At 42.1% G+C, this 25548-nt stretch overlaps 1 protein-coding gene across 1 annotated transcript; it reads left to right on the forward strand.

Moving 5' to 3' along the window:
* On the forward strand, positions 1-24892 carry LOC132833429 (immunoglobulin J chain-like). Its single transcript, XM_060851689.1, has 4 exons — positions 1-119; positions 5248-5374; positions 6618-6698; positions 24485-24892. Exons 1-4 carry the CDS (start codon positions 53-55, stop codon positions 24705-24707), a joined length of 498 nt encoding a protein of 165 aa, XP_060707672.1. The 5' UTR covers positions 1-52; the 3' UTR covers positions 24708-24892.
* Positions 24893-25548: the final 656 nt, after the last annotated feature.

Below are 25548 nucleotides of genomic sequence, written 5' to 3' on the forward strand. Positions count from 1 at the left end.
GCCAATTGAGCAGCTGCCACTGTCAAGGAAGGTCATCGCAGACCACAGTCCCATGATGAACAATAAGGATATGCTGAGGATACTTACAGCGATTCTATTTTATACAGCTCTTTCGGCAGGTAAGGTTTTAACTATCATTATAATTATGGCATTATGATGAGCAAATACTTCCTGTTTTGTTAGCTCAGAGATACAGGAGGACAGCCTTCTATATGATAATTACACCCAGCATCTTTGAGCTGTAAGGATACCTTTGGGCTGTAAGGATACTTGTATGGGAATTTGTCAAAGCTCATCACCATAAACAGTACAGATTAAATTTTCAATGACTATGAACATCGATGTGGTGCATCACATCATGTGACCGCTTTCTTGAAAGCAAAAAGAAAATGGCCCCTTTATACGTAATTAAGATGCAGACAACATCAAGGAAAAATTGTTAATTTACCTGACAGCTATTTCTACCATGTCTAAACATACATGTCAAATGTATCTGTTAGCCCAGTTGTTAAAATAATTTTAGTTTTTCATCACAGCTCAGTAAGTGTAGATTAAGCAGAAGCTCCTGTGACTATACTTCATTGTGCATCTCAAAATAGAAAAAAGGACAGTCATTTCAGTAGAAACTATTCTTTTAATATCTGAGCTGTTTCAAAGATGTTGGTTAATATTAATATCACTTATTAATCTTCTCACTGCGAAAACCTCCCAGCTCATCTTTGAATAATTTCATAAAAAGTTGTTTTTCTGCTGTGAGCATAAACCAGTGCAGAATACTTCTGTTCAACAGAAGAAAATGACAGTGGGAACCTCTTTGTACAACATTGTAGGTCACACCAAAAGACATGCTCTGAAATTATTTTAAACTTTCTTAATGAAGGAGCGTATGTTATATTTAGACCCACAACGATTATGAAAGAAGTAGTCCTGAGCTTGTACAGTTCTTCCGTGATATTCCCTCTCTTTTGGGTTCACACTTAGCTTCTGCTGGATGTCTCCAGTTTCTGAAGTTAAAGATTGCAATGTGAGGAGACTGCTTCCATCAACTCATTGCCCTCCACTTGATTATCACACAAAATTACCAGCAAGATGATCAGTTCAGGTCCTGAATAGTCTAATTCAGTTCTATATCCAAGCCTTGGATAAAGTTTAAAACTAGAGAAGATACAGCTGCTGATGAACCATTGTAGTTTATAATCACCTAAATTCCAAAATGTGCCAAATGTGATCAAATTCATCCATCTCTTTTGTAGGCTCAGACCAATCTGCCAAGTTCATCAGAATACAGGATACTTGTTACTTTAACTTTATCCAATAGTCTTGTCATTCTCTTTCTTTGTGTTCTCAAAGGCAAGCTAGAAAAGCAGTGGCCTGGGAAAGCCCAAAACAGATAATGGGCGCTGCAAAGCAATGTAAACAGGGTTTAATGTAAGAGATAAAGACAGGGTTTAATGTAAGAGATCTGGACAGGGTTTAATGAGTGCACAAGATGTTGGGTGGAGAGCACCTTGAAAGTGGAAAAACATTTTCTTTTAACTTCAGCAAAAAACTTTTAAATGTTGCTCTTGAGAGACCTGGGTACACTTGTGCATAAAACACAAAATTAGCATGCAGGAACAGCAAGTAATTAGGAAGGCAAAATGGCATTCTGGCATCTATCAAAATGCTTGGAAGTGAAGACTGCAGATGCTGGAGATCAGAGTCGAGAGTGTGGAGCTGGAAAAGCACAGCAGCTCAGGCAGCATCAACATTTCAAACTTGAAGGGCTTATGCCTGAAACATCGATTTTCCTGCTCCTCGATGCTGCCTGACTAGCTGTGCTTTTCCAGCACCACACTCTCAACATCTATCAAGATGGGATTAGAGCACAGGAATAATAAAACCATGTTATAACTTCTTCGGACTTTGGTCAGATCACATCTGGAGAACACTATTTGCCATTTTGGTCTCAAAATCACAGGAAGAATATACTTGTCTTGGAGGCAATGCGACAAAGTTTGATTCTTGGGATGTGAGGATTTCTGAGAAGAGCTATCTGTGTGGAGTTTGCACGTTCTCCCCGTGTCTGCGTGGGTTTCCTCCGGGTGCTCCGGTTTCCTCCACAGTCCAAAGATGTGCAGGTCAGGTGAATTGGCCATGCTAAATTGCCCATAGTGTTAGGTGCATTAGTCAGAGAGGCAGTATACCTTTAAGCCTATCTCTGAAAGAAGCAGAGGAGATGTCATTGAAGCATACAAGACTTTAAAAGAGCATTTGAAGGGTTTGACTAAGTAGACATTGGCATTTTTATGTCCCATGGTTGGGTACTCCTGAACACAGGATACGGTTTCAAGATAAAGGATCAATCATTTCGGATTTAGATAAGGAGAAATATCTAAATGCAGAGAGTGGTGAATGTTTGGAACTATTGGGTATATTCAGGGCTGGATAGATTGTTAATCTCTTCAGGATTGATAAAACAGGGAGATTGTGGTAAAAAAATGGAGCCTTTGCAGAAGAGCAGATGTGCAGTCTTATTCCAGCGTGAAGGTTTCCTTTGTTTCAGTGACCAGCTATTCCAGCAGCCCGGCAGGTGGTCTCATACAAGAGGGATGGTCTCAGCCCCATGGTCTTCTGAGACGGTGGTTTCCTCCTTTGTATTCCCGTGGCCCAGCAATCTCATCCCTGGTCTCTCTTCAGGATGTCTATTCCATTATTCCTTAATTGGCTTTCCCTCTGGCCCAGGAGTCATCAATTGAACTGCGATGAACTTTGTCTAAAGTTTACTTCTGTCATTGATGGTGTGGTGACTTATAAAACTTTTCACTGTAAAAGTACGTGTGACAATAAATGTCTATTCTATTCTCGAAGATCAACCATGATTATGTGGTTTGCTCAAAACATGGGAGGATAAGACAACAGAAATATGACCAAAACATAATTCCTTACAGTCCAGGCAAGTCAATTGCCTTTAAAACTAGTTGTCGTGAGCAAGGTACACGCTCAGGAACTAATTCTTTTTACACATCTTTAATGATAAAATATAGAATTATTTTTACACGTGAGTGACTTACTGGTGGTAGTTAATAGATTTTAAAAATGCCATGGGTGATTTGGTGATGGAATAAAAACTGCTCAGTTGAGTTTAAGAGCAATTCTAGATATAAAAGCACAATGTTCATGATTAACTATTCAAACTAATATTTCTAACAAGTCGCAATTAAAATGAGGGTGATGAAGTGAAAGGTTAATACAAATTTACCGAAATGAAAGCATTTTTTAAAAAAAGGCTTTCAACAAAATCCCCATCAAGGTTTGTGAAAAAAATCAGGAAATGATAATAAAATAAGGAAAATGGTTTAAGTGCACAGAATTAAACTAAAAAAACCCAAGTTTTTAGTGAAACGCACATAACTAAAATACTGGATTTTAAAGCTACATATAAAACAACTGTAAAAAAAAACAAAGTTGTCTCTCTAAGGTTAAGGAAACAAATACAATTCAGTAAATCCAAAGCATGAGAGTCCAGAGCATAAGAAAGTATAAGAAAGTTCTGAAGAACGGTAGTATTCGACTCGAAACATTAATTCTGTTTCTCTCTAACAGATGTTGCTATAGCTACTGAGTATTTCCAGCACTTTCTGTTTTTAGTTCACATTTAGAGAAGCTACGTTTTATTTTCTTTTATTGTGGAATAAATAAGTATCGGTTCTTGAAAATAAATTCAATTTATGTTGTTTCTTTGAAGAGAATTGTTTAAACGTTGTGCTGGTTGCGGAGAAGCTTCCTACTGCTAAATCCCTTGATAGCACCAAGTTCCTTTAAACAAAGGACTTCCATACCATTTCCCTCAATGGCAACTCACAGGCGATTTGCTTGATGTACTCTCCGTCTGGTCAGCGTACTGCTGGGTTCATACCAGGAGCAGTGCAATGAGGTTCGTCAATGGTGCATTATTTGCCTCCTGAAGGGCCTTAATTGGTGACAAGGTGGAAAGACTGTTCACAGCCCCCCTACTGCAGACATAATCATAGTTGAAGTGGGAAGGGTATGTGATCTCGATCTGCCAACCTCCTACCTGATTAAATAACCCCACCACCAAACCTGGCACTTGGGAACAATAATAAATTGTAAGCTATATTGAACAAAGCAGTTAATTTTTTTTTGAGAACATTGCAAGCCCACGTGCTGGTTAGAAGGATACCCATGGGGATGGTTTATTTAAATTTCCAGAAAACATCTGATTAGTCTATCTGGAAGAAATTATGAGGAAAATTGCATGTTTTTAGAATAAAATATTGTATAAATGTGTACTTGTTGTTCATTGTGAGTAGCAATAAAAAAAAATTCTCGAAGTGGAGGTAACAAATGGTATAGCCCAGAGATCTCAATTAAGGCTTACTTTGAAGCCAAAGCATTACTCATTTCAGATAAAGAAGGGACTTAGATGAAAACATAAGGAGAATGTTTACAGAAAGTTAGAGGGCATGTTACATCGATGGCAATAGGAAGTTAGAAAGGGACATTGATGAGTGGACAAAGCTTATGGAGTTCAAAGTGAGCGGTAGTGATGTCGCCCACTTTAGAACAAGGTGGCTAAATCAAAATGTTTCTTTTATACAATTTGTATTTCCTCAAACCAAACAACACCCTGGTGATTTTACATTGCATCCTTTCAATATGCTGCTGCTAATAACAAGCCCAATATTTCACTTCTTCCATGGTTCTTAAGGTTTTAACCTTCTTCTTAAGCAACACTGCAGTTGTCTTGATTGTGAAGGATACAATAATTTAATGATAAATCAGTTAGTTACAAGTTTATAATTTTAATCTCATGTAGCTTAGTATATTTTTTCTCCTGTGACATGATGATAATGTGAGGTAACTCTAGAACCGCAGCAACTTCAACGAAAGCAAATTCCCTGTTAAGGTTGCTGATAAAACCAAGGGGGCTTGGTATTTGCAGAGCACTGGTCAGCTGCTTTTCCTCCCTGACCCTTTTGTTGGTGCATTGACGACATTATCCCCAGACCAGCAGCTATTAAATAGTTGTATTCCTTCCTGATTCACTTGGATAACGAGAGGTTTGTGATGTGCATTTGCTACCCCAGAGCTATCTGATTTTCACAAATTAATATTTGCAGTTTTTGGCGATTAACATCTGACTGAACTTACATCTGGGCTGCCAATACAGGAAACACTAGTTCCTCATTTTTAATGATTAGTACTTCAGATTTGGAGAGTTTGTAACCATCTCTATCATTACAGCTAATTCAGAAACGAATCTTCTAGTTTCGTCGAAATGTAAGCTTTTGGAGGTGTCATCCAAGATGATTATCACTGAACAGCCCAACGGTGAAAAAGTGGAACAACTGGCGAGAGATATAAAAATTATGTAAGTGTTACTGTTGATTTGTGATTATATTCACCATACAGTCAAATAAGTTACTGTTAGGAACTGATTGTAGGAAGTATACATCAGTCAGATTGGATGCCATGAGTCTCCTGTCAGGGACATAGGAAATTGGACACAAACCATCCCACTGCCCTGTTTCACACAAACCTGTGCAGGCCAAAACACACCTGTCAAATTTACTCCTATATTTCTACTTCTATTCATACAAAAATAAAGTTAAAATTCTTGGGCGATCTTACTGCCTGGTTAAAAAGTTTCATTTGGAAAACCTGGAACATAGAGCGGCTGGTGGTTAAGTGGTTAGCACCAGTGACCTCACAGCACGAGGGACCTCGGTTGGATTCCACCCTCGGCTGACTATCTAGGTGGAGTTTGCACGTTCTCCCTGTTTCTGTGTGTGTTTACTCCAGTTTCCTCCCACTTTCCAAAGATATGCGGTTTAGGTGGATTGGTGATGGTAAAATATCTGTAGTGTACAGGCTAGATAGTTGAAATATGGGGATAGGGTAGGAGGCTGGTTTTGGGGGGGAGGGGATGCTCTTTAAAGGATTAGTGTGGATGAGATGGGCTGAATGGCCACTTTCCACACTGCAGGGATTCAATTTTTCTATAAAAAGCAAGTACGCAATTGCCTTTGCTGATTTAATGATTGTCCAGGTGCTATATGAGCACTGTGTGGAAGATGTAGTGACTCTAAGACATACCAGACCATGGAAAAACCTTCTGCTGGCAGTTGATAGCAATTCAGCATATCTCTGTTTGATCCATCCTATGACAGCACAGAGTTCTTTCCCTCAATACATTATTCAAAATATATTCATTTTCTTTAATATTATAATGCCTGCTTTGAGTCATAGAATTACACAGTCAATCAGTTTCAATTGTGTGATGTGTCGTCCCGTTGGTTTAAAACTACCTTCTTAGTCTTTGCCAGAAAGAAAAAAACCACTGACTTTGGTTCAGTTTGAGTTACACCACACATTGAGAAATGTGAAATTACGTAAATGTAATATAATTGTAATTAACCTTACATTTTATTAATTATCCAGCCCCCTCTCTGTTTCAGTGCTTCACTGTTAAGAAATGTTAAAAGATTGATTGTAATAAATGCCGGGATAAAATCTCATCAGCAAACAAAGATATTCACCCTTTATTGTTCTCGGAGTATATACTGAAAGTTTCTGGTAATCTTTAGTGAATATTAATTGCTTTTTCATTGCAGAGTTCCTTTGAGAACCAGACAGAACATTTCAGATCCAACATCCCCCCTTCGGACCCATTTTGTCTACAAGATTTCAGATTTGTATGACTGCTTCTTTTTTGTGACTTTTGCAATGTGTGATTGTATAGAGTTGAGATCATCATAACAATTCAGACTTTGCTGTACGTTATGCATATTGTGTACAAAACAATTCAAAAATCTACCAATAGCTATTTGGAGTAATTTTACCAGTTTCAAATGGGTCAGACCATTCAGAAATAACTGTATGATTGCTCTAATGGGGTATTTTTTGTGGAAGGTTAGGGAGAGATGAAATGTAAAGAAAAAGAAAAGGTATTTTGACAGAATCTATAGAGAGAAACTGCCTTGATCGGAGAGTGCAACCGAAAATCATAGATTTCAAACCATTTGCAAAAGTGGGCGGCACGGTGGCACAGTGGTTAGCACTGCTGTCTCACAGCGCCTTAGACCCGGGTTCAATTCCCGACTCAGGCGACTGACTGTGTGGAGTTTGCACGTCCTCCCCGTGTCTGAGTGGGTTTCCTCCGGGTGCTCCGGTTTCCTCCCACAAAGATGTGCAGGTTAGTGAATTGGCCATGCTAAATCGCCCGTAGTGTTAGGTAAGGGGTAAATGTAGGGGTATGGGTTTGTTGCACTTCGGCGGGTCGGTGTGGACTTGTTGGGCCGAAGGGCCTGTTTCCACACTGTAAGTAATCTAATCTAATTAATAACTAGAGAGGAAATCAGAAGAAATTTCTCCACACAAGGATTTTAAGATCTGAACAAAGGCACTGGAATCGGATTCCTCAGGAACAAAAATAACTACTGCACATGTCCTTGAAGAAGCTTAATTTTTAAAGTCATAGAAAAAAGTACTGAGCCATGCGAAGAAATTTGACAACACTTCAAAAGAGTGTGATAGGTTCATATAGCACAGGCCATTCGGCCCATGATTTACTATATTCGGATGTTGGTTTAATGGAGGGCCAAGCTGATAATATTGAAGAGGAGAAATAGGATTGAAGAATGAAGAAGTAGTGGTGACAAAAATGCCAGGATTCTCCTCAAACCTGCTCTTACTGTAACTCGATTGATGCAACTTTGCTGGAGGTGGGGCAGAGACCCTGTTCACCTGCTGGGATTGGGACATTTTCAGCGACTTTACCTTTCAGAAGAAATTCAGTTTTAAAAGCCTGAAAAATGGAAGCGCTGGAGAAAATGAGAAAGAAAAGCACTTGGGAAACCTGGAAAATAATAAATAAGAGGTCAGCCACTGCGCAACTTAAAAAGAATTCCAGGGGAGAAAGTAGGAGACAACAAACATCTGACAGCCGCCACAGAGCTATTGCCTGAAGAGAGACTGTCTGCAGCTGTATGATTGTATCATGGCTTTCCCAGCTTGTCGAGATTGTTCAGTGGGAAATTAAAACTGCATCGGTTATAGGTGGAGTAGTACATTAGGGATACTACATCCTGGAGCAACCATAAACTGCAGAGGGAATCAGATTGCGTGAGGAACCCACGCCTGGCAATTGCAATGTAACAGATCAAAGTTGCACTGCCTGGCGAGTTCAATGGTTTCATTATTATCATGCTCAGCTTATCATGTAATTGATTGATCAGATGCATTAGAAAGGGAAATAACACGAGAAGCTGACACCACTTAACATTGGTCTGCAGTGTTTAACGCCAGCCTGCAGTGTTTAACGCCAGCCTGCAGTGTTTAACACTAGCCTGCAGTGTTTAACGCTAGCCTGCAGTGTTTAAAGCGAGCCAGCAGTGTTTAAAGCTAATCTGCAGAGTTTAACGCAAGTCTGCAGTGTTTATCGCTAGCCTGCAGTGTTTATCGCTAGGCTGCAGTGTTTAACGCTAGCCTGCAGTGTTTAACACTAGCCTGCAGTGTTTAACGTCAGACTGCAGTGTTTAAAGCGAGACAGCAGTGCTTAAAGCTAATCTGCAGTGTTTAACGCAAGTCTGCAGTGTTTAAAGCTAGTCTGCAGTGTTTAATGTTAGCCTGCAGTGTTTAACACCAGTTTGCAGTGTTTAACGCTAGCCTGCAGTGTTTAACGCTAGCCAGCAGTGTTTAACGCTAGTCTGCAGTGTTTAACGCTAGCCTGCAGTGTTTAACGCTAGCCTGCAGTGTTTAACACTAGTCTGCAGTGTTTAACGCTAGCCTGCAGTGTTTAACGCCGGCCTGCAGTGTTTAACAATAGCCAGCAGTGTTTAACGCTAGCCTGCAGTGTTTAACACAAGCCTGCAGTGTTTAAAGCTAGTCTGCAGTGTTTAACGCCAGCCTGCAGTGTTTAACGCTAATCTGCAGTGTTTGAAGCTAGTCTGCAGTGTTTAACTCTAGCCTGCAGTGTTTAACACTAGCCTGCAATGTTTAAAGCCAGCCTGCAGTGTTTAACACTAGCCTGCAGTGTTTAACACTAGCCAGCAGTGTTTAACGCTAGCCTGCAGTGTTTAAAGCCAGCCTGCAGTGTTTAACGCTAGTCTGCAGTGTTTAAAGCAAATCTGCAGCTTTTAACGCTAGCCTGCAGTGTTTAACACTAGTCTGCAGTGTTTATTGCTAGCCTGCAGTGTTTAAAGCTAGTCTGCAGTGGTTAACGCTAGCCTGCAGTGTTCATCGCTAGCCTGCAGCGTTTAAAGCTAGTCTGCAGTGTTTAACGCTAGCCTGCAGTGTTTAACACTAGTCTGCAGTGTTTAACGCTAGCTTGCAGTGTTTATCGCTAGCCTGCAGTGTTTAAAGCTAGTCTGCAGTGTTTAACACTAGCCTGCAGTGTTTAAAGCGAGCCAGCAGTGTTTAACATTAGCCTGCAGTGTTTAACGCCAGTCTGAAGTGTTTATCGCTAGCCTGCAGTGTTTAACGCTAATCTGCAGTGTTTAACACTAGCCTGTATTGTGTAACATTAGCCTGCAGTGTTTAAAGCTAGCCTGCAGTGTTTATCGCTAGCCTGCAGTGTTTAAAGCGAGCCAGCAGTGTTTAACATTAGCCTGCAGTGTTTAACGCCAGTCTGAAGTGTTTATTGCTAGCCTGCAGTGTTTAACGCTAATCTGCAGTGTTTAACACTAGCCTGTATTGTGTAACGTTAGCCTGCAGTGTTTAAAGCTAGCCTGCAGTGTTTAACGCTAGTCTGCAATGTTTAACACCAGCCAGCAGTGTTTAACACTAGCCTGCAGTGTTTAACACTAGCCTGCAGTGTTTAACGCTAGTCTGCAATGTTTAACACCAGCCAGCAGTGTTTAACACTAGCCTGCAGTGTTTAACACTACTCTGCAGTGTTTAAAGCTAGTCTGCAGTGTTTAAAGCGAGCCTGCAGTGTTTAACACTAGCCTGCAGTGTTTAAAGCAAATCTGCAGTGTTTAACGCTAGCCTGCAGTGTTTAACACTACTCTGCAGTGTTTATTGCTAACCTGCAGTGTTTAACACTAGCCTGCAGTGTTTAAAGCAAATCTGCAGCGTTTAACGCTAGCCTGCAGTGTTTAACACTACTCTGCAGTGTTTATTGCTAGCCTGCAGTGTTTAAAGCTAGTCTGCAGTGTTTAACGCTAGACTGCAGTGTTTAACGCTAGTCTGCAGTGTTTAAAGCTAGTCTGCAGTGTTTAACGCTAGACTGCAGTGTTTAACGCTAGCCTGCAGTGTTTAAAGCTAGTCTGCAGTGTTTAACGCTAGACTGCAGTGTTTAACGCTAGTCTGCAGTGTTTAATGCTAGCCTGCAGTGTTTAACTCTAATCTGCAGTGTTTAACACTAGCCTGCAGTGTTTAAAGCTAGTCTGCAGTGTTTAAAGCTAGTCTGCAGTGTTTAAAGCAAATCTGCAGCGTTTAACGCTAGCCTGCAGTGTTTAACACTAGTCTGCAGTGTTTAACACTAGCCTGCAGTGTTTAACGCTAATCTGCAGCGTTTAACGCTAGCCTGCAGTGTTTAACACTAGCCTGCAGCGTTTAAAGCTAGTCTGCAGTGTTTATTGCTAGCCTGCAGTGTTTAACACTAGTCTGCAGTGTTTAACACTAGCCTGCAGTGTTTATCGCTAGCCTGCAGTGTTTAAAGCGAGCCAGCAGTGTTTAACATTAGCCTGCAGTGTTTAACGCCAGTCTGAAGTGTTTATCGCTAGCCTGCAGTGCTTAACGCTAGCCTGCAGTGTTTAACACTAGTCTGCAGTGTTTAACGCTAGCTTGCATTGTTTATCGCTAATCTGCAGTGTTTAACACTAGCCTGCAGTGTTTATCGCTAGCCTGCAGTGTTTAAAGCGAGCCAGCAGTGTTTAACATTAGCCTGCAGTGTTTAACGCCAGTCTGAAGTGTTTATCGCTAGCCTGCAGTGTTTAACGCTAATCTGCAGTGTTTAACACTAGCCTGTATTGTGTAACGTTAGCCTGCAGTGTTTATAGCTAGCCTGCAGTGTTTAACGCTAGTCTGCAATGTTTAACACCAGCCTGCAGTGTTTAACACTAGCCTGCAGTGTTTAACACTAGCCTGCAGTCTTTAACACTAGCCTGCAGTGTTTAACGCTAGTCTGCAATGTTTAACACTAGCCTGCAGTGTTTAACACTAGCCTGCAGTGTTTAACACTACTCTGCAGTGTTTATTGCTAGCCTGCAGTGTTTAAAGCTAGTCTGCAGTGTTTAACGCTAGACTGCAGTGTTTAACGCTAATCTGCAGTGTTTAAAGCTAGTCTGCAGTGTTTAAAGCGAGCCTGCAGTGTTTAACACTAGCCTGCAGTGTTTAAAGCAAATCTGCAGCGTTTAACGCTAGCCTGCAGTGTTTAACACTACTCTGCAGTGTTTATTGCTAGCCTGCAGTGTTTAACACTAGCCTGCAGTGTTTAAAGCAAATCTGCAGCGTTTAACGCTAGCCTGCAGTGTTTAACACTACTCTGCAGTGTTTATTGCTAGCCTGCAGTGTTTAAAGCTAGTCTGCAGTGTTTAACGCTAGACTGCAGTGTTTAACGCTAGTCTGCAGTGTTTAAAGCTAGTCTGCAGTGTTTAACGCTAGACTGCAGTGTTTAACACTAGTCTGCAGTGTTTAAAGCTAGTCTGCAGTGTTTAACGCTAGACTGCAGTGTTTAACGCTAGTCTGCAGTGTTTAACGCTAGACTGCAGTGTTTAACGCTAATCTGCAGTGTTTAACACTAGCCTGCAGTGTTTAACGCTAATCTGCAGTGTTTAACACTAGCCTGCAGTGTTTAAAGCTAGTCTGCAGTGTTTAAAGCTAGTCTGCAGTGTTTAAAGCAAATCTGCAGCGTTTAACGCTAGCCTGCAGTGTTTAACACTAGTCTGCAGTGTTTAACACTAGCCTGCAGTGTTTAACGCTAGCCTGCAGTGTTTAACACTACTCTGCAGTGTTTATTGCTAGCCTGCAGTGTTTAAAGCTAGTCTGCAGTGTTTAACGCTAGACTGCAGTGTTTAACGCTAATCTGCAGTGTTTAAAGCTAGTCTGCAGTGTTTAAAGCGAGCCTGCAGTGTTTAACACTAGCCTGCAGTGTTTAAAGCAAATCTGCAGAGTTTAACGCTAGCCTGCAGTGTTTAACACTACTCTGCAGTGTTTATTGCTAGCCTGCAGTGTTTAACACTAGCCTGCAGTGTTTAAAGCAAATCTGCAGCGTTTAACGCTAGCCTGCAGTGTTTAACACTACTCTGCAGTGTTTATTGCTAGCCTGCAGTGTTTAACACTAGCCTGCAGTGTTTAAAGCAAATCTGCAGCGTTTAACGCTAGCCTGCAGTGTTTAACACTACTCTGCAGTGTTTATTGCTAGCCTGCAGTGTTTAACACTAGTCTGCAGTGTTTAACGCTAGACTGCAGTGTTTAACGCTAGTCTGCAGTGTTTAAAGCTAGTCTGCAGTGTTTAACGCTAGACTGCAGTGTTTAACGCTAGTCTGCAGTGTTTAACGCTAGACTGCAGTGTTTAACGCTAATCTGCAGTGTTTAACACTAGCCTGCAGTGTTTAACGCTAATCTGCAGTGTTTAACACTAGCCTGCAGTGTTTAAAGCTAGTCTGCAGTGTTTAAAGCTAGTCTGCAGTGTTTAAAGCAAATCTGCAGCGTTTAACGCTAGCCTGCAGTGTTTAACACTAGTCTGCAGTGTTTAACACTAGTCTGCAGTGTTTAACGCTAATCTGCAGTGTTTCACGCTAGCCTGCAGTGTTTAACGCTAGCCTGCAGCGTTTAAAGCTAGTCTGCAGTGTTTATTGCTAGCCTGCAGTGTTTAACACTAGTCTGCAGTGTTTAAAGCCAGCCTGCAGTGTTTAACGCTAGCCTGCAGTGTTTAAAGCTAGCCAGCAGTGTTTAACGCCAGTCTGAAGTGTTTATCGCTAGCCTGCAGTGTTTAACGCTAATCTGCAGTGTTTAACACTAGCCTGTATTGTGTAACGTTAGCCTGCAGTGTTTATAGCTAGCCTGCAGTGTTTAACATGAGCCTGCAGTGTTTAACACTAGTCTGCAGTGTTTAACTCTAGCCTGCAGTGTTTAACGCTAATCTGCAGTGGTTAACACTAGCCTGTATTGTGTAACGTTAGCCTGCAGTGTTTAAAGCTCGTCTGCAGTGTTTAACATGAGCCTGCAGTGTTTAACACTAGTCTGCAGTGTTTAACTCTAGCCTGCATTGTTTAACGCTAGTCTGCAGTGTTTAACACTAGTCTGCAGTGTTTAACACTAGCCTGCAGTGTTTAACACTAGCCTGCAGTGTTTAACGCTAGTCTGCAGTGTTTAACATGAGCCTGCAGTGTTTAACGCTAGTCTGCAGTGTTTAACACTAGCCTGCATTGTTTAACGCTAGTCTGCAGTGTTTAACACTAGTCTGCAGTGTTTAACACTAGCCTGCAGTGTTTAACACTAGCCTGCAGTGTTTAACACTAGCCTGCATTGTTTAACGCTAGTCTGCAGTGTTTAACACTAGTCTGCAGTGTTTAACGTTAGTCTGCAGTGTTTAACACTAGTCTGCAGTGTTTAACACTAGCCTGCAGTGTTTAACACTAGCCTGCAGTGTTTAACGCTAGCCTGCAGTGTTTAAAGCAAATCTGCAGCGTTTAACGCTAGCCTGCAGTGTTTAACACTACTCTGCAGTGTTTATTGCTAGCCTGCAGTGTTTAAAGCTAGTCTGCAGTGTTTAACGCTAGACTGCAGTGTTTAACGCTAGTCTGCAGTGTTTAAAGCTAGTCTGCAGTGTTTAACGCTAGACTGCAGTGTTTAACACTAGTCTGCAGTGTTTAAAGCTAGTCTGCAGTGTTTAACGCTAGACTGCAGTGTTTAACGCTAGTCTGCAGTGTTTAACGCTAGACTGCAGTGTTTAACGCTAATCTGCAGTGTTTAACACTAGCCTGCAGTGTTTAAAGCTAGTCTGCAGTGTTTAAAGCTAGTCTGCAGTGTTTAAAGCAAATCTGCAGCGTTTAACGCTAGCCTGCAGTGTTTAACACTAGTCTGCAGTGTTTAACACTAGCCTGCAGTGTTTAACGCTAGCCTGCAGTGTTTAACACTACTCTGCAGTGTTTATTGCTAGCCTGCAGTGTTTAAAGCTAGTCTGCAGTGTTTAACGCTAGACTGCAGTGTTTAACGCTAATCTGCAGTGTTTAAAGCTAGTCTGCAGTGTTTAAAGCGAGCCTGCAGTGTTTAACACTAGCCTGCAGTGTTTAAAGCAAATCTGCAGAGTTTAACGCTAGCCTGCAGTGTTTAACACTACTCTGCAGTGTTTATTTCTAGCCTGCAGTGTTTAACACTAGCCTGCAGTGTTTAAAGCAAATCTGCAGCGTTTAACGCTAGCCTGCAGTGTTTAACACTACTCTGCAGTGTTTATTGCTAGCCTGCAGTGTTTAACACTAGCCTGCAGTGTTTAACGCTAGACTGCAGTGTTTAACGCTAGTCTGCAGTGTTTAAAGCTAGTCTGCAGTGTTTAACGCTAGACTGCAGTGTTTAACGCTAGTCTGCAGTGTTTAACGCTAGACTGCAGTGTTTAACGCTAATCTGCAGTGTTTAACACTAGCCTGCAGTGTTTAACGCTAATCTGCAGTGTTTAACACTAGCCTGCAGTGTTTAAAGCTAGTCTGCAGTGTTTAAAGCTAGTCTGCAGTGTTTAAAGCAAATCTGCAGCGTTTAACGCTAGCCTGCAGTGTTTAACACTAGTCTGCAGTGTTTAACACTAGTCTGCAGTGTTTAACGCTAATCTGCAGTGTTTCACGCTAGCCTGCAGTGTTTAACGCTAGCCTGCAGCGTTTAAAGCTAGTCTGCAGTGTTTATTGCTAGCCTGCAGTGTTTAACACTAGTCTGCAGTGTTTAAAGCCAGCCTGCAGTGTTTAACGCTAGCCTGCAGTGTTTAAAGCTAGCCAGCAGTGTTTAACGCCAGTCTGAAGTGTTTATCGCTAGCCTGCAGTGTTTAACGCTAATCTGCAGTGTTTAACACTAGCCTGTATTGTGTAACGTTAGCCTGCAGTGTTTATAGCTAGCCTGCAGTGTTTAACATGAGCCTGCAGTGTTTAACACTAGTCTGCAGTGTTTAACTCTAGCCTGCAGTGTTTAACGCTAATCTGCAGTGGTTAACACTAGCCTGTATTGTGTAACGTTAGCCTGCAGTGTTTAAAGCTCGTCTGCAGTGTTTAACATGAGCCTGCAGTGTTTAACACTAGTCTGCAGTGTTTAACTCTAGCCTGCATTGTTTAACGCTAGTCTGCAGTGTTTAACACTAGTCTGCAGTGTTTAACACTAGCCTGCAGTGTTTAACACTAGCCTGCAGTGTTTAACGCTAGTCTGCAGTGTTTAACATGAGCCTGCAGTGTTTAACGCTAGTCTGCAGTGTTTAACACTAGCCTGCATTGTTTAACGCTAGTCTGCAGTGTTTAACACTAGTCTGCAGTGTTTAACACTAGCCTGCAGTGTTTAACACTAGCCTGCAGTGTTTAACACTAGCCTGCATTGTTTAACGCTAGTCTGCAGTGTTTAACACTAGTCTGCAGTGTTTAACGTTAGTCTGCAGTGTTTAACACTAGTCTGCAGTGTTTAACACTAGCCTGCAGTGTTTAACACTAGCCTGCAGTGTTTAACGCTAGTCTGCAGTGTTTAACACTAGCCTGCATTGTTTAACGCTAGTCTGCAGTGTTTAACACTAGTCTGCAGTGTTTAACGCTAGTCTGCAGTGTTTAACTCTAGCCTGCAGTGCTTAACACTAGCCTGCAGTGTTTAAAGCCAGCCTGCAGTGTTTAACACTAGCCTGCAGTGTTTAACGCTCGTCTGCAGTGTTTAACACTAGTCTGCAGTGTTTAACACTAGCCTGCATTGTTTAACGCTAGTCTGCAGTGTTTAACACTAGCCTGCATTGTTTAACGCTCGTCTGCAGTGTTTAACACTAGTCTGCAGTGTTTAACACTAGTCTGCAGTGTTTAAAGCCAGCCTGCAGTGTTTAAAGCCAGCCTGCAGTGTTTAACGCTAGTCTGCAGTGTTTAACACTAGCCTGCAGTGTTTAACGCCAGCCTGCAGTGTTTAAAGCTAGTCTGCAGTGCCCTCCAGACACATACAGTAGGCCCTCGGTTATCTGAACGAGACGGCTTTGGAGTATTTTGTTCAGATAATTGATCGTTGAATAACTGGAAACAAGCAGTAATTTTAATGCCAGTTTTCCTATTCATTTCTAGGTTATCCCACTATATCTCGGTTATCAGACAATGCAGTCCTTAATGCCGTTTGACTGATTACTGAATGCTGAGTTGTCTAATGGCATTTTTACAATCTTGAGATCTTGTTAGGACAATCCAAAATTCAGATAATTGACGTTCGGGTAACCAAAGTTCTATTGTACTCAGAAGGAAGTGGGAACAGGTAGGCATGGATCAAAGTTAAATAGTCATTTTCAGGGACATGGATGCTATACCACAAAATTTCACAAAAGAGATCAATGTCAATGCATGCATTTTCAAATGACTTATCCTGTACGCTGCACACCTGTCTCAAATAATGTTTGGTCTGTCACACCACCAACACAGTCTCTGTAACTGAGGGCTCAATCCTGACATTCATACACTGCACCACATCCTCATACATTTAACACTGCAGCCAGCCTCAGGTATACATCTCACAACTGGCACAAACTGCCAACTGTTCAAGCATGACAACCACATCAACCAAATAAACTGCACCACACTCACAAACACTCTTCCTCTCTCCAGCAGGACAAGATGGAATGAAACCAGAGGTACCAGGAGCTAACCGGAAAGGAACATGGAAATCTGCAAGTTTTAATTCTCCTGGAGGTGATAGCTGACTGCTTCATAGCAGCGACCCTGGAGAGAGGATGAGTTGAAAGCACTGAAGATGAAAGTATCCTCACTGAATACTTCTCACTGGCCCCTCGATCTTCAATTTCCTCTGTATGACGACCTGCCAGACGTAGCTGTTACTTTCTCCCAGACTATGACTTCACTCTTCTGGTTTTCTTCTCTCTGAGACTCAAAAAACGTGATCAAGGCAGACGTTAGACAAAGAGCAAAAAAGAAATGATGGTGAAGGCATATCATCAGTATTTCACACTCGCAGCTCAGATAGTGACCGAGTGCATCATTTCGAGGAAAGCACCCTGAGGCGGGAACTGCATGTTGTGAGACATCAGGGGTAAGTGGGTGAGGGGGCAAAGAGAACGCAGATGGCAGCTCCGCAGAGGGACAGGTCACTCGGGTGCTCTGCTGAAGGGATGAGCTTTCAGTTGGAGAATGTTGTTGGGAGTGACCAACAAAATGTCTGGTGATTTAAGAAACCTGCTTGAAAGGTTACAGCTATTGGCAAGGAGCATGGAGTCAGACACCAGCAAATTGCAGGGTCCTGCACAGATTTCTGAGGCCATCCTTTCCAGCGTGGCAGTGATGGCCCATTGTAGTCACACACTTGGCGACCTGAGACTGATGCAGCAATCTATCTGTGACTACTAATACACTTGCTGTGCAAGAGGTTGGGGCTGTCAACTTCGACTAGATAGTACTTCTACTAGTTACTTCTATTAGTACTGCATGGGAGCTTTAAGACGTAATGGTACATGGAAGACAGACACTAAAAGATTGCACATGTGTGATTAGTTGACTTTTGTACACAATATGGCAATATTTTTGATCACTAATCTGCTATGTAATGTTTATTTTCTGGTAGTTTTTGCTTTTTATAGCCAAAAGATCACTCCTGGTTCCCTCAATCCTATTCTCATAAACTGATGACTCTTGATCCTAATTAACTGTTCTCTGTCTTCAGGTACTGTATGTTCCTCCTTTTTACCTTCCATCATTAGATTAGATTCCCTACAGTGTGGAAACAGGCCCTTCAGCCCAACAAGTCCACACCGACCCAGCGAAGAGTAACCCACCCAGACCCATTTCCCTCTGACTAATGCACCTCACACTATGGGCAATTTAGCATGGCCAATTCACCTGACCTACACATCTTTGGACTGTGGGAGGAAACCAGAGCACCACTGAGGCACCATGCCGCCCTATCACCACTCTCACCAAAAAATTCAATCTTTTTGCGTCTCCACCATTCCAAACTATCTCCCTGTTTTCTCCCTGTTAGCTCTATAATTCCTGAACACTTGCTGAAGTGTTTGTACTTTTGGACTAGATTAAAAACTGGGAGAGCTTCCGAGAGGGAGATCCATGACTTACTAAGGTGACAAAGGCTGTTGGTTTTTTTCAGAAAGCAGGCAGCTGATTGGCTGCCATAAGGCTTTATGCCAGAATCAGGAAGTCCCACCTGACTGGAGGAGCCGACGAATCAGAGCCCGCCAACTCCAGAACTCAATGACAACTCAGCAAAGGCAGTAGCTGACACCAGAAAAAATCTCCTGGACTCCCAGGATGGAAGATCCATAAGGGAAATGTTTGGGAGTGGTTTCTGGGGTAGGGAATCAGGGAGAGAGGAATACAGGGGGTGTCAGAAACAAGGGCAAGAGGGTGGTTCTCAGCTGCAATCATCCTACTCCAGGTCCAGTCCATCAGTGTTGCACAATCTGATGCCTATCGAGAGACCATCCACCTAATTAAGTGTTCTTCTCACATCCAAACCCACCACCTCTGAAACTGGAACATAGCACCTATGTTATCACCTCCAAATCCATCCTCACCTTTTCCAGAACATCCTGTTGAATCAACCTGATCGGGTTTATGCCTGAGCCATCTTAACAAGACAGTGCTTATCAAAATCATAAATGGTATATTGTGTAAAAATGACAAGTGCAAACTTTCCCTTCTTGTCTTGGTGTTGAGCAAGTTAGACAAAGGTGAGCTAATGAACATGCTCTATGTGGATTTCCAGAAAGCCTTGGATAAGCCTCTGCACAGGAGGCTGCTAAATAAGCGAAGGGCCCATGGTTTTGAGGCAAGGGGCGTGGATAGAGGATTGGCTACCTGGCAGAGGGCAGAAAGTCGGGATAACAGGGTCTTTTCAGAATAGCAAACAGTGACTGGAGAAGTTCCGCAGTCATCAGTGTTGGGAAAACTATTCACATTATGAATTAATGTAGGAATTGAGTGCATAGCTGCCATGTTTGCAGATGGCACAAGGATAGGGGATGGGCAGGGAGAGCTGAGGAAACAGGCAGGCTGCACAAGGACTTGGACAGACTCTGAGAGTGGGCAAAAAGAGGCAGATGGAATACAGTGTGGGATCGAGTGAGGTTGTGCACTTTGGTAGGAAGAATAGAAGCATATACTATTTTCTAAATGTGGAATGGCTACATAAATCTGAAGCACAAAGGAATTTGTCTTGGTTCAGGATCCTCTTAAAGTTAACGTGCAAGTTCAGTCAGCAGATGAAAGACAAATGCATTCTGTTAACATTCATACCAAGAGGGTCAAAATACAAGGGCAAAAATGTCCAGCTGAAGCTGCATAAGGCTCTGGTCAGACTACATTTGGAATATTGTGAGCAGTTTTGGACCCTGGTATCTAAGGAATGATGTCTGGCATTGGAGAGGACCCAGCACAGCTTTCCGGTCATGATCCAGGGGATGAAGGGCCCCGATATGTAGAGCGGTTGAGGACTCTGGGTCTGTACTTAATTTCACTGAAACTAAAAAAATTACTGAGAGACCTGAATAGAATAAATGTGGAAAAGATGTTCCCAAATGTAAGAGAGATTAGGGCCTGAGGGCACAGCCTCAGAGTGAAGGGATGATCTTTTAGAACTGAGATGAGGAGGAATTTCTGCAGCCTGAGGTTTGTGAAGCTGTGAAATGCATTGCCACAGAAGGCCAAGTCCTTGAGTGTCTTTATGATAGAGATGGATAGATTCTTGATTGGTGAGGGGATCAAGGGTTACTAGGACAAGGCAGGAGATTAGAGTTGAAAAACATATCAGCCATGATTGAATGGCAGAGTGGGCCTGAGGGGCTAAATGGCCTAATCCTGCTCCTACATTTTATGGTCTTACTCAACTTCTCAGCAGCTTTGATATAATGAACCACACCACCCTCCTCCAATGTCTCTCTGCTGTAGTACAGCTCGATGAAATTACACCAGCTTGGCTCCAGCCTTACCTATGTTATCAGAGCCAGAGCATCACTTAAAGAGGTTTCTCTTACTGCTCCCACACTGATACCTCTGATGTTGTCCAAAGTTCAGTCCTTGCCCCTGTCCTTTTTTGTGCATGTTGCTCTTCTATGCAGTGTTAGTTTTCACTTGTACACTTCAGCTCTATCCCACCAATAGCTCACTCTACTCCTTCACTACTGCGAAGTTATTAAACTGCTTGTCCAACATCCTGAGCTAAATGAGGAAATATTTCCTCCAAATCCGGGCAACCAAAGCTGATCTTTTCAGTCCTGACTACATGCTTCATTTCTTAGCTCCAAACCTAGCCCTCTCTGAGGCTAAATAAAACTGTTCATAACTTTGAATCTGTGATGAGCTTCTGACATCTTACCTGCCCAACACTGATTCCATCCCCTGCTCCCAACATCAGCTCAGTCTGCTTTGCCTCAGCTCATCTGTTGCTAAAAATCTTTATCCATCCCTTTATTTGAAGACCTCACTACTCCAATGCACTTCTGATTGATCTTACACTGCACACCATCCAACATCATTCAAATCTATACTGCTTGGGACCTTACTCTCGTTCACTCATTAATAGTGTGCTCGCTGGCTTGCATTGGCTCTGGATAAGCGACCTTTAATTCACAATTCTCTTTGTTGTTCTCGATTTCCTTTAAAGCCTTGTCCTTCCCAATCTCTGCGATCTCCTTCAGCTCTACAACTTGCAAATATACCTGCTCCCCTCTAGTTCTGATACCTTGACCATCCCCAGTTTAAATCACTCTGCCATTGGTCGCCATTGCCTTCAGTTGCTAAAGTTCAAAGCTCGATGATTTCCTTTTGGCTGTCTGGGTTTTACCTTATACCTGTCACAAGAAGCACCTTGGGATATTTGATAAATTTAAAGGCACAATATAAAAATACAAGTGGTTGTTATTAAGTGTCTTTTTACTTTCAGTATCAGTTAGTCTCCTTTCTACCTGTTATTCCTGCCCCCCCCCACCTTTCCTTCACTCGATTTGCCTGTTGTCCTTGCTGTGCCATTCATTCGTCTTTCCCAGCTGCATCACTCAGAGATGCCATCAAAGGCAGTAGCAGCACTCAATCCCCATCACAACTGGGTTCCCTCATGATCTGCCTTGTATCAGCTGAAGGCCAACAGTGAAAGATCTGAAAAGCAATGGAATCATTTTTAGAGAATTTGGCCAGAGCCCAAAGAGCTATAGAAGTTGGACTTTCAGCCACTTCTCCCAATGGAAAGATGTTGATAGATTCTCTCGAATCACTTTCCTGCCAGTATTGTCATTGGCTGTCATTGGGAAGCTGGTATCAGTGAGCCACTTTCTAGCTTGGACCATGTGGATGACAGTAACCTGATTGCCCTCCTCAATTCATAACAAATTGAAAGAACCGAGAGCAGGAGCAGGCAATTCAGCCCATCAAGCCTGTTCCACCATTCAGTACGATCATGGCTGATCTCATCTCGACATCAACATTTCCTCTCCCCAAATTTTCACCATTACTAATTAAAAATCTATCTATCTCCTCCTCAAGTTTACTCCAATGGTCCAGCGATCGCTGAATTCTGGGGTAGAGAATTCCAGATTCTTTTGAGAGAAATAATGTGCCTTGATCTCTGTTTTAAATCTGCCACACCTTATTAAATTATTAACTCGTGTTCTAGATGATCTTGTTCTTTTTCTAGATGGGTAAGTGGAGCTGAGTCAATGAAAAGATCAGCTCTAATTGAATCATGGAACACTCCAAATAGCCAGATGGCCTACTCCTGCTCCTATTTCTTATGTTCTTATGTAGAGTGCCTACATGAGGAAACATCCTTTCCATGTCTACTTTGTCAATCTCCTTTAGCATCTTATATGCCTCTGTTACATCTCTTCTCATTCTTTAAGCTCCAGAGAGTGCTGGCATTAATTGCTCACTCTCTCTTCATAAGACAAACCCTCTCAACTTTGGAATCAACCTAGCAAATCTCCTCTGAACTGCCTCCAATACAACTGCATCCTTCCTCAAGTAAAAGGACACAATATTCCAGATGCAGTCTCATTAATACCCTGAACAGTTGTTGCAACATTTCCCTACTTTATAGGGTAGCATGGTGGCTTAGTGGTTAGCACTGCAACCTCACAGCACCAGGGACCCAGGTTCAATTCCAGCCTTGGGCGACTGTCTGTGTGGAGTTTGCATGTTCTCCCTGTGTCTGTGTGGGTTCCCTTCCACAATCTAAAAATGTGGAGGTTAGGGTGAATTGGCCATGCGAAATTGCCCATAGTGTTCAGGGATGTGTATTAGTCAGGGGTAAATGTAGAGTAATAGGGTAGGGGAATGGATCTGGGTGGGTTACTCTTCGGAGGGTCAGTGTGGGCATGTAGGGCCGATTGGCCTGTAGGGATTCTGTGATTCTACTCAAATACTCTCTCCTTTCAGCACGAAATGCCAAAGTTCTGTTTGCCTTCCTTATTACCTGCTGTCTCTACATACACGTTTCCTATAGTTCTTATACGTGGATACCCGAAGCATTCTGAAGTTTCTCTTCATTTAGCTAATATTTGCCTCCTACCAAAATAGATAACCTCAGCCAGGGAATGAAAAATGAGCTTTTCTTGGGGCGGCACAGTGGCTCAGTGGTTAGCACTGCTGCCTCACAGTACCAGGGACCCGCGTTCAATTCCAGCCTTGGGCAACTCTCTGTGTGGAGTTTGCACGTTCTCCCCGTGTCTGCGTGGGTTTCCTCCGGGTGCTCCGGTTTCTTCCCACAGTCCAAAGATGTGCAGATCAGGTGAAGTGGCCGTGCTAAATTGCCCATAGTCTTAGGTGCATTAGTCAGGGGTGAATGTAGGGGAATGGGTTGGGTGGGTTGCTCTTCGGAGGGTGGGTGTGGACTTGATGGGCTGAAGGGCCTGTTTCCACACTGTAGGGAATCTAAAAAAAACCTCTCTGTGTTATGTCTTGGAGATGCCGGTGGTGGAGAAAGTTAGAAATCACACAGCACCAGGTTATAGTCTAACAGGTTTTGGCCCATTGACCTAACCTCTCCACATCCATTTGTAAATTCCTTATTTCTTTATTGCAGCTTACGTTCCCACCTATTTTAGCATCATATGTAATATTGCTAGTGTATCTTCTATCCCTGCATCTGAGTCATTAATGAAAATGAACCTTCCAGCTCAGCGAGCAAACCTACATCCAGCATCATTAATATAGATCATAAACAGCTAAGGGCACAAAGACCAAAACCTGTGGTGCCTCAATAGTTACATCTTACTGACTAGAAAATAACCTTTTATCCTAACGTTCTGACTTAATTGGTTAGCCATTCCTCTTTCCAAGGTAGTAAATTATCCCTAACTCCATTTGATCTTACCTTGTGCAGTACCTTAACAAATGGTTTCTGGAAATCCAAATATGCTACATCTACAGGATCCCCATTATCCACCTTGCTTGTTACATCTTCGAAGAACTCTAGAAAATTAGTCAAGCATGATTTACCCTTCATAATGCCACACTGACTTCAATGGATTGGATTTTGACTTGCCAAATGTGCTGTTATTACTTCGTTAGTAATGGATTCTAATGATTTCTCAATGACCAACTGGTGTGTCGTTTCCTATGTTCTGCTATAAGGTGTTTTATTAGCACTTTTCCACTCCACTGGAGCCTTTCATGCATCCAGGGAATTTTGGAATTTTATAACCAATGGACCCACTATGTCTGCTGCCACTTCCTTTAAGACTGTAAGATGTCAACCTGCAAGCCTTGGGAATCTGTCTACCTTCAATCACAATAGATTGCTCAGTACACTTTCCCTAGTGATGATGATCATTCCAAGGTCTCACTCTGTATAACCTCTGTATTACCTGTTATCGTTGGGTTGGCTTCACTATGAAAGCTGAGGAAAAATATTGATTTTGTTACTTTGTCCTTTTGTGTTCCCTACTATTAACTCCCCAGTCTTATCCTGCAAGGAACCAACATAGACTTTAGCATATATACAAAAGTGTTTGCTGTCCATTTTCATATTTTGTGCTTGTTTTCTTTCATAATTTACTTCTGTTTTTCTCTTTTTTTGGGATCCCTTTGTTGATCTTTCAAAGTTTCCCATTCTTCCAGCCTTTCACTTACCTTTATAATAGGATATCCTTTAGTTTTTGACTTTATATTATCTCTAAATTCATCTCTTAGCTGTGGATGTTTCCCCTCCTTAATATAAGAGTATTGGCACATGCTAAATGAATTGGAATATTAATATGAAAAAATATTGACTGCATATTTGGTCTTTCTTGCACATTTAATGATAGTGCACCGTCACTACTATGTATTTGATAACAGTTGTATCTCTAATAAATATCTTGTTACAGCTGCAAGAATTGTGGTCAAAAACAACAATCTCCAGAACAGCCCCAGTGCAAACCCAAACCTCCGCCCACAGATGAATGCTATGCCCATGATGACAAATCATGCAGTGATTATCGGCGTCACTTCGGACCTGTTCAACACTTCAAGGAACGCTGGACTCAGAAGCCTACGGAGATGCCTCTTCATGCAACAATTGATCCAAATTCTTTTTCAGATGCTCCATAAATTGTTCTAAAGATGTAACAAATAATTGCTCCTGTTTCTTTCCAGCCCTCCCTTTGCCATAATGCCTTCATCCAACAGAAAATAACAGCTTGAGCTCTGGCTTCATAATAAACACTGCTTTCTGTATCATGTAACATCTGTATAAATGTATCATGGTTTGTTTCACAGAAACAAAACAAAATTGAGACAATGCGAAAATGATAGCACTAAATATTGTTTTCTACAAAACTATGTTACAACAATTAAAACATATAAAACTATAGTAAAGAATGTTTTCAGAAAAGAACTAAACAATTTGGTTCATCAAACAACCACATTTCCTCCATGACCCTATGCAATCCTTTCTGACAAGACCTTCATCCAAACTATTGAGACTGCTGTGAAACAATTGGGTCAGCAAATCTTCTCCTTTCCAGCAATGGAGTTCAAGCATATAATTGTCAGAAGCGCTAGTTTCCTCACAGGATTAGCTTTACTCCAATTGTACTTACACGTGAAGCACTCAACTTTATTTCTAGGTCAGACGAAGGTGGAGAGAGGTGCAACAACATGGGAAGGTTGAAAGAAAAGAATTCAGGAACAGAAAACCACAGCAGCTGAAAATGGAGGGAAGGATGACAGCGTACGCCAGAGTCAAAAGAACAGAGTTTCTAAGGCATAGGGCACGGTCATGGAGAAATGAGTGAGGGAGGTAGACGATTTTGACACCAAAGCATGGAAGGCAGGAAGCTATCAGTGATCAGCACAAACAACAGTGATAAATGAGTGGGTGTCAGTATTCAAAAGACAAGTTCAGTTGAATCACAGAAGGTCAATGAGGAGAGTGCTGAAGCAACAGGTG

Source organism: Hemiscyllium ocellatum, chromosome 36 (genome assembly GCF_020745735.1).
Source record: "Hemiscyllium ocellatum isolate sHemOce1 chromosome 36, sHemOce1.pat.X.cur, whole genome shotgun sequence".
NCBI classification, from domain to species: domain Eukaryota; kingdom Metazoa; phylum Chordata; class Chondrichthyes; order Orectolobiformes; family Hemiscylliidae; genus Hemiscyllium; species Hemiscyllium ocellatum.

Excerpts from the sequence above, each read along its gene's own strand:
- LOC132833429 (XM_060851689.1), top strand. The coding sequence starts at position 53 with ATGATGAACAATAAGGATATGCTGAGGATACTTACAGCGATTCTATTT. Across the intron at positions 120-5,247 it reads TTATACAGCTCTTTCGGCAG|CTAATTCAGAAACGAATCTT; the intron begins GTAAGGTTTTAA and ends CTATCATTACAG. Across the intron at positions 6,699-24,484 it reads GTCTACAAGATTTCAGATTT|CTGCAAGAATTGTGGTCAAA; the intron begins GTATGACTGCTT and ends ATCTTGTTACAG.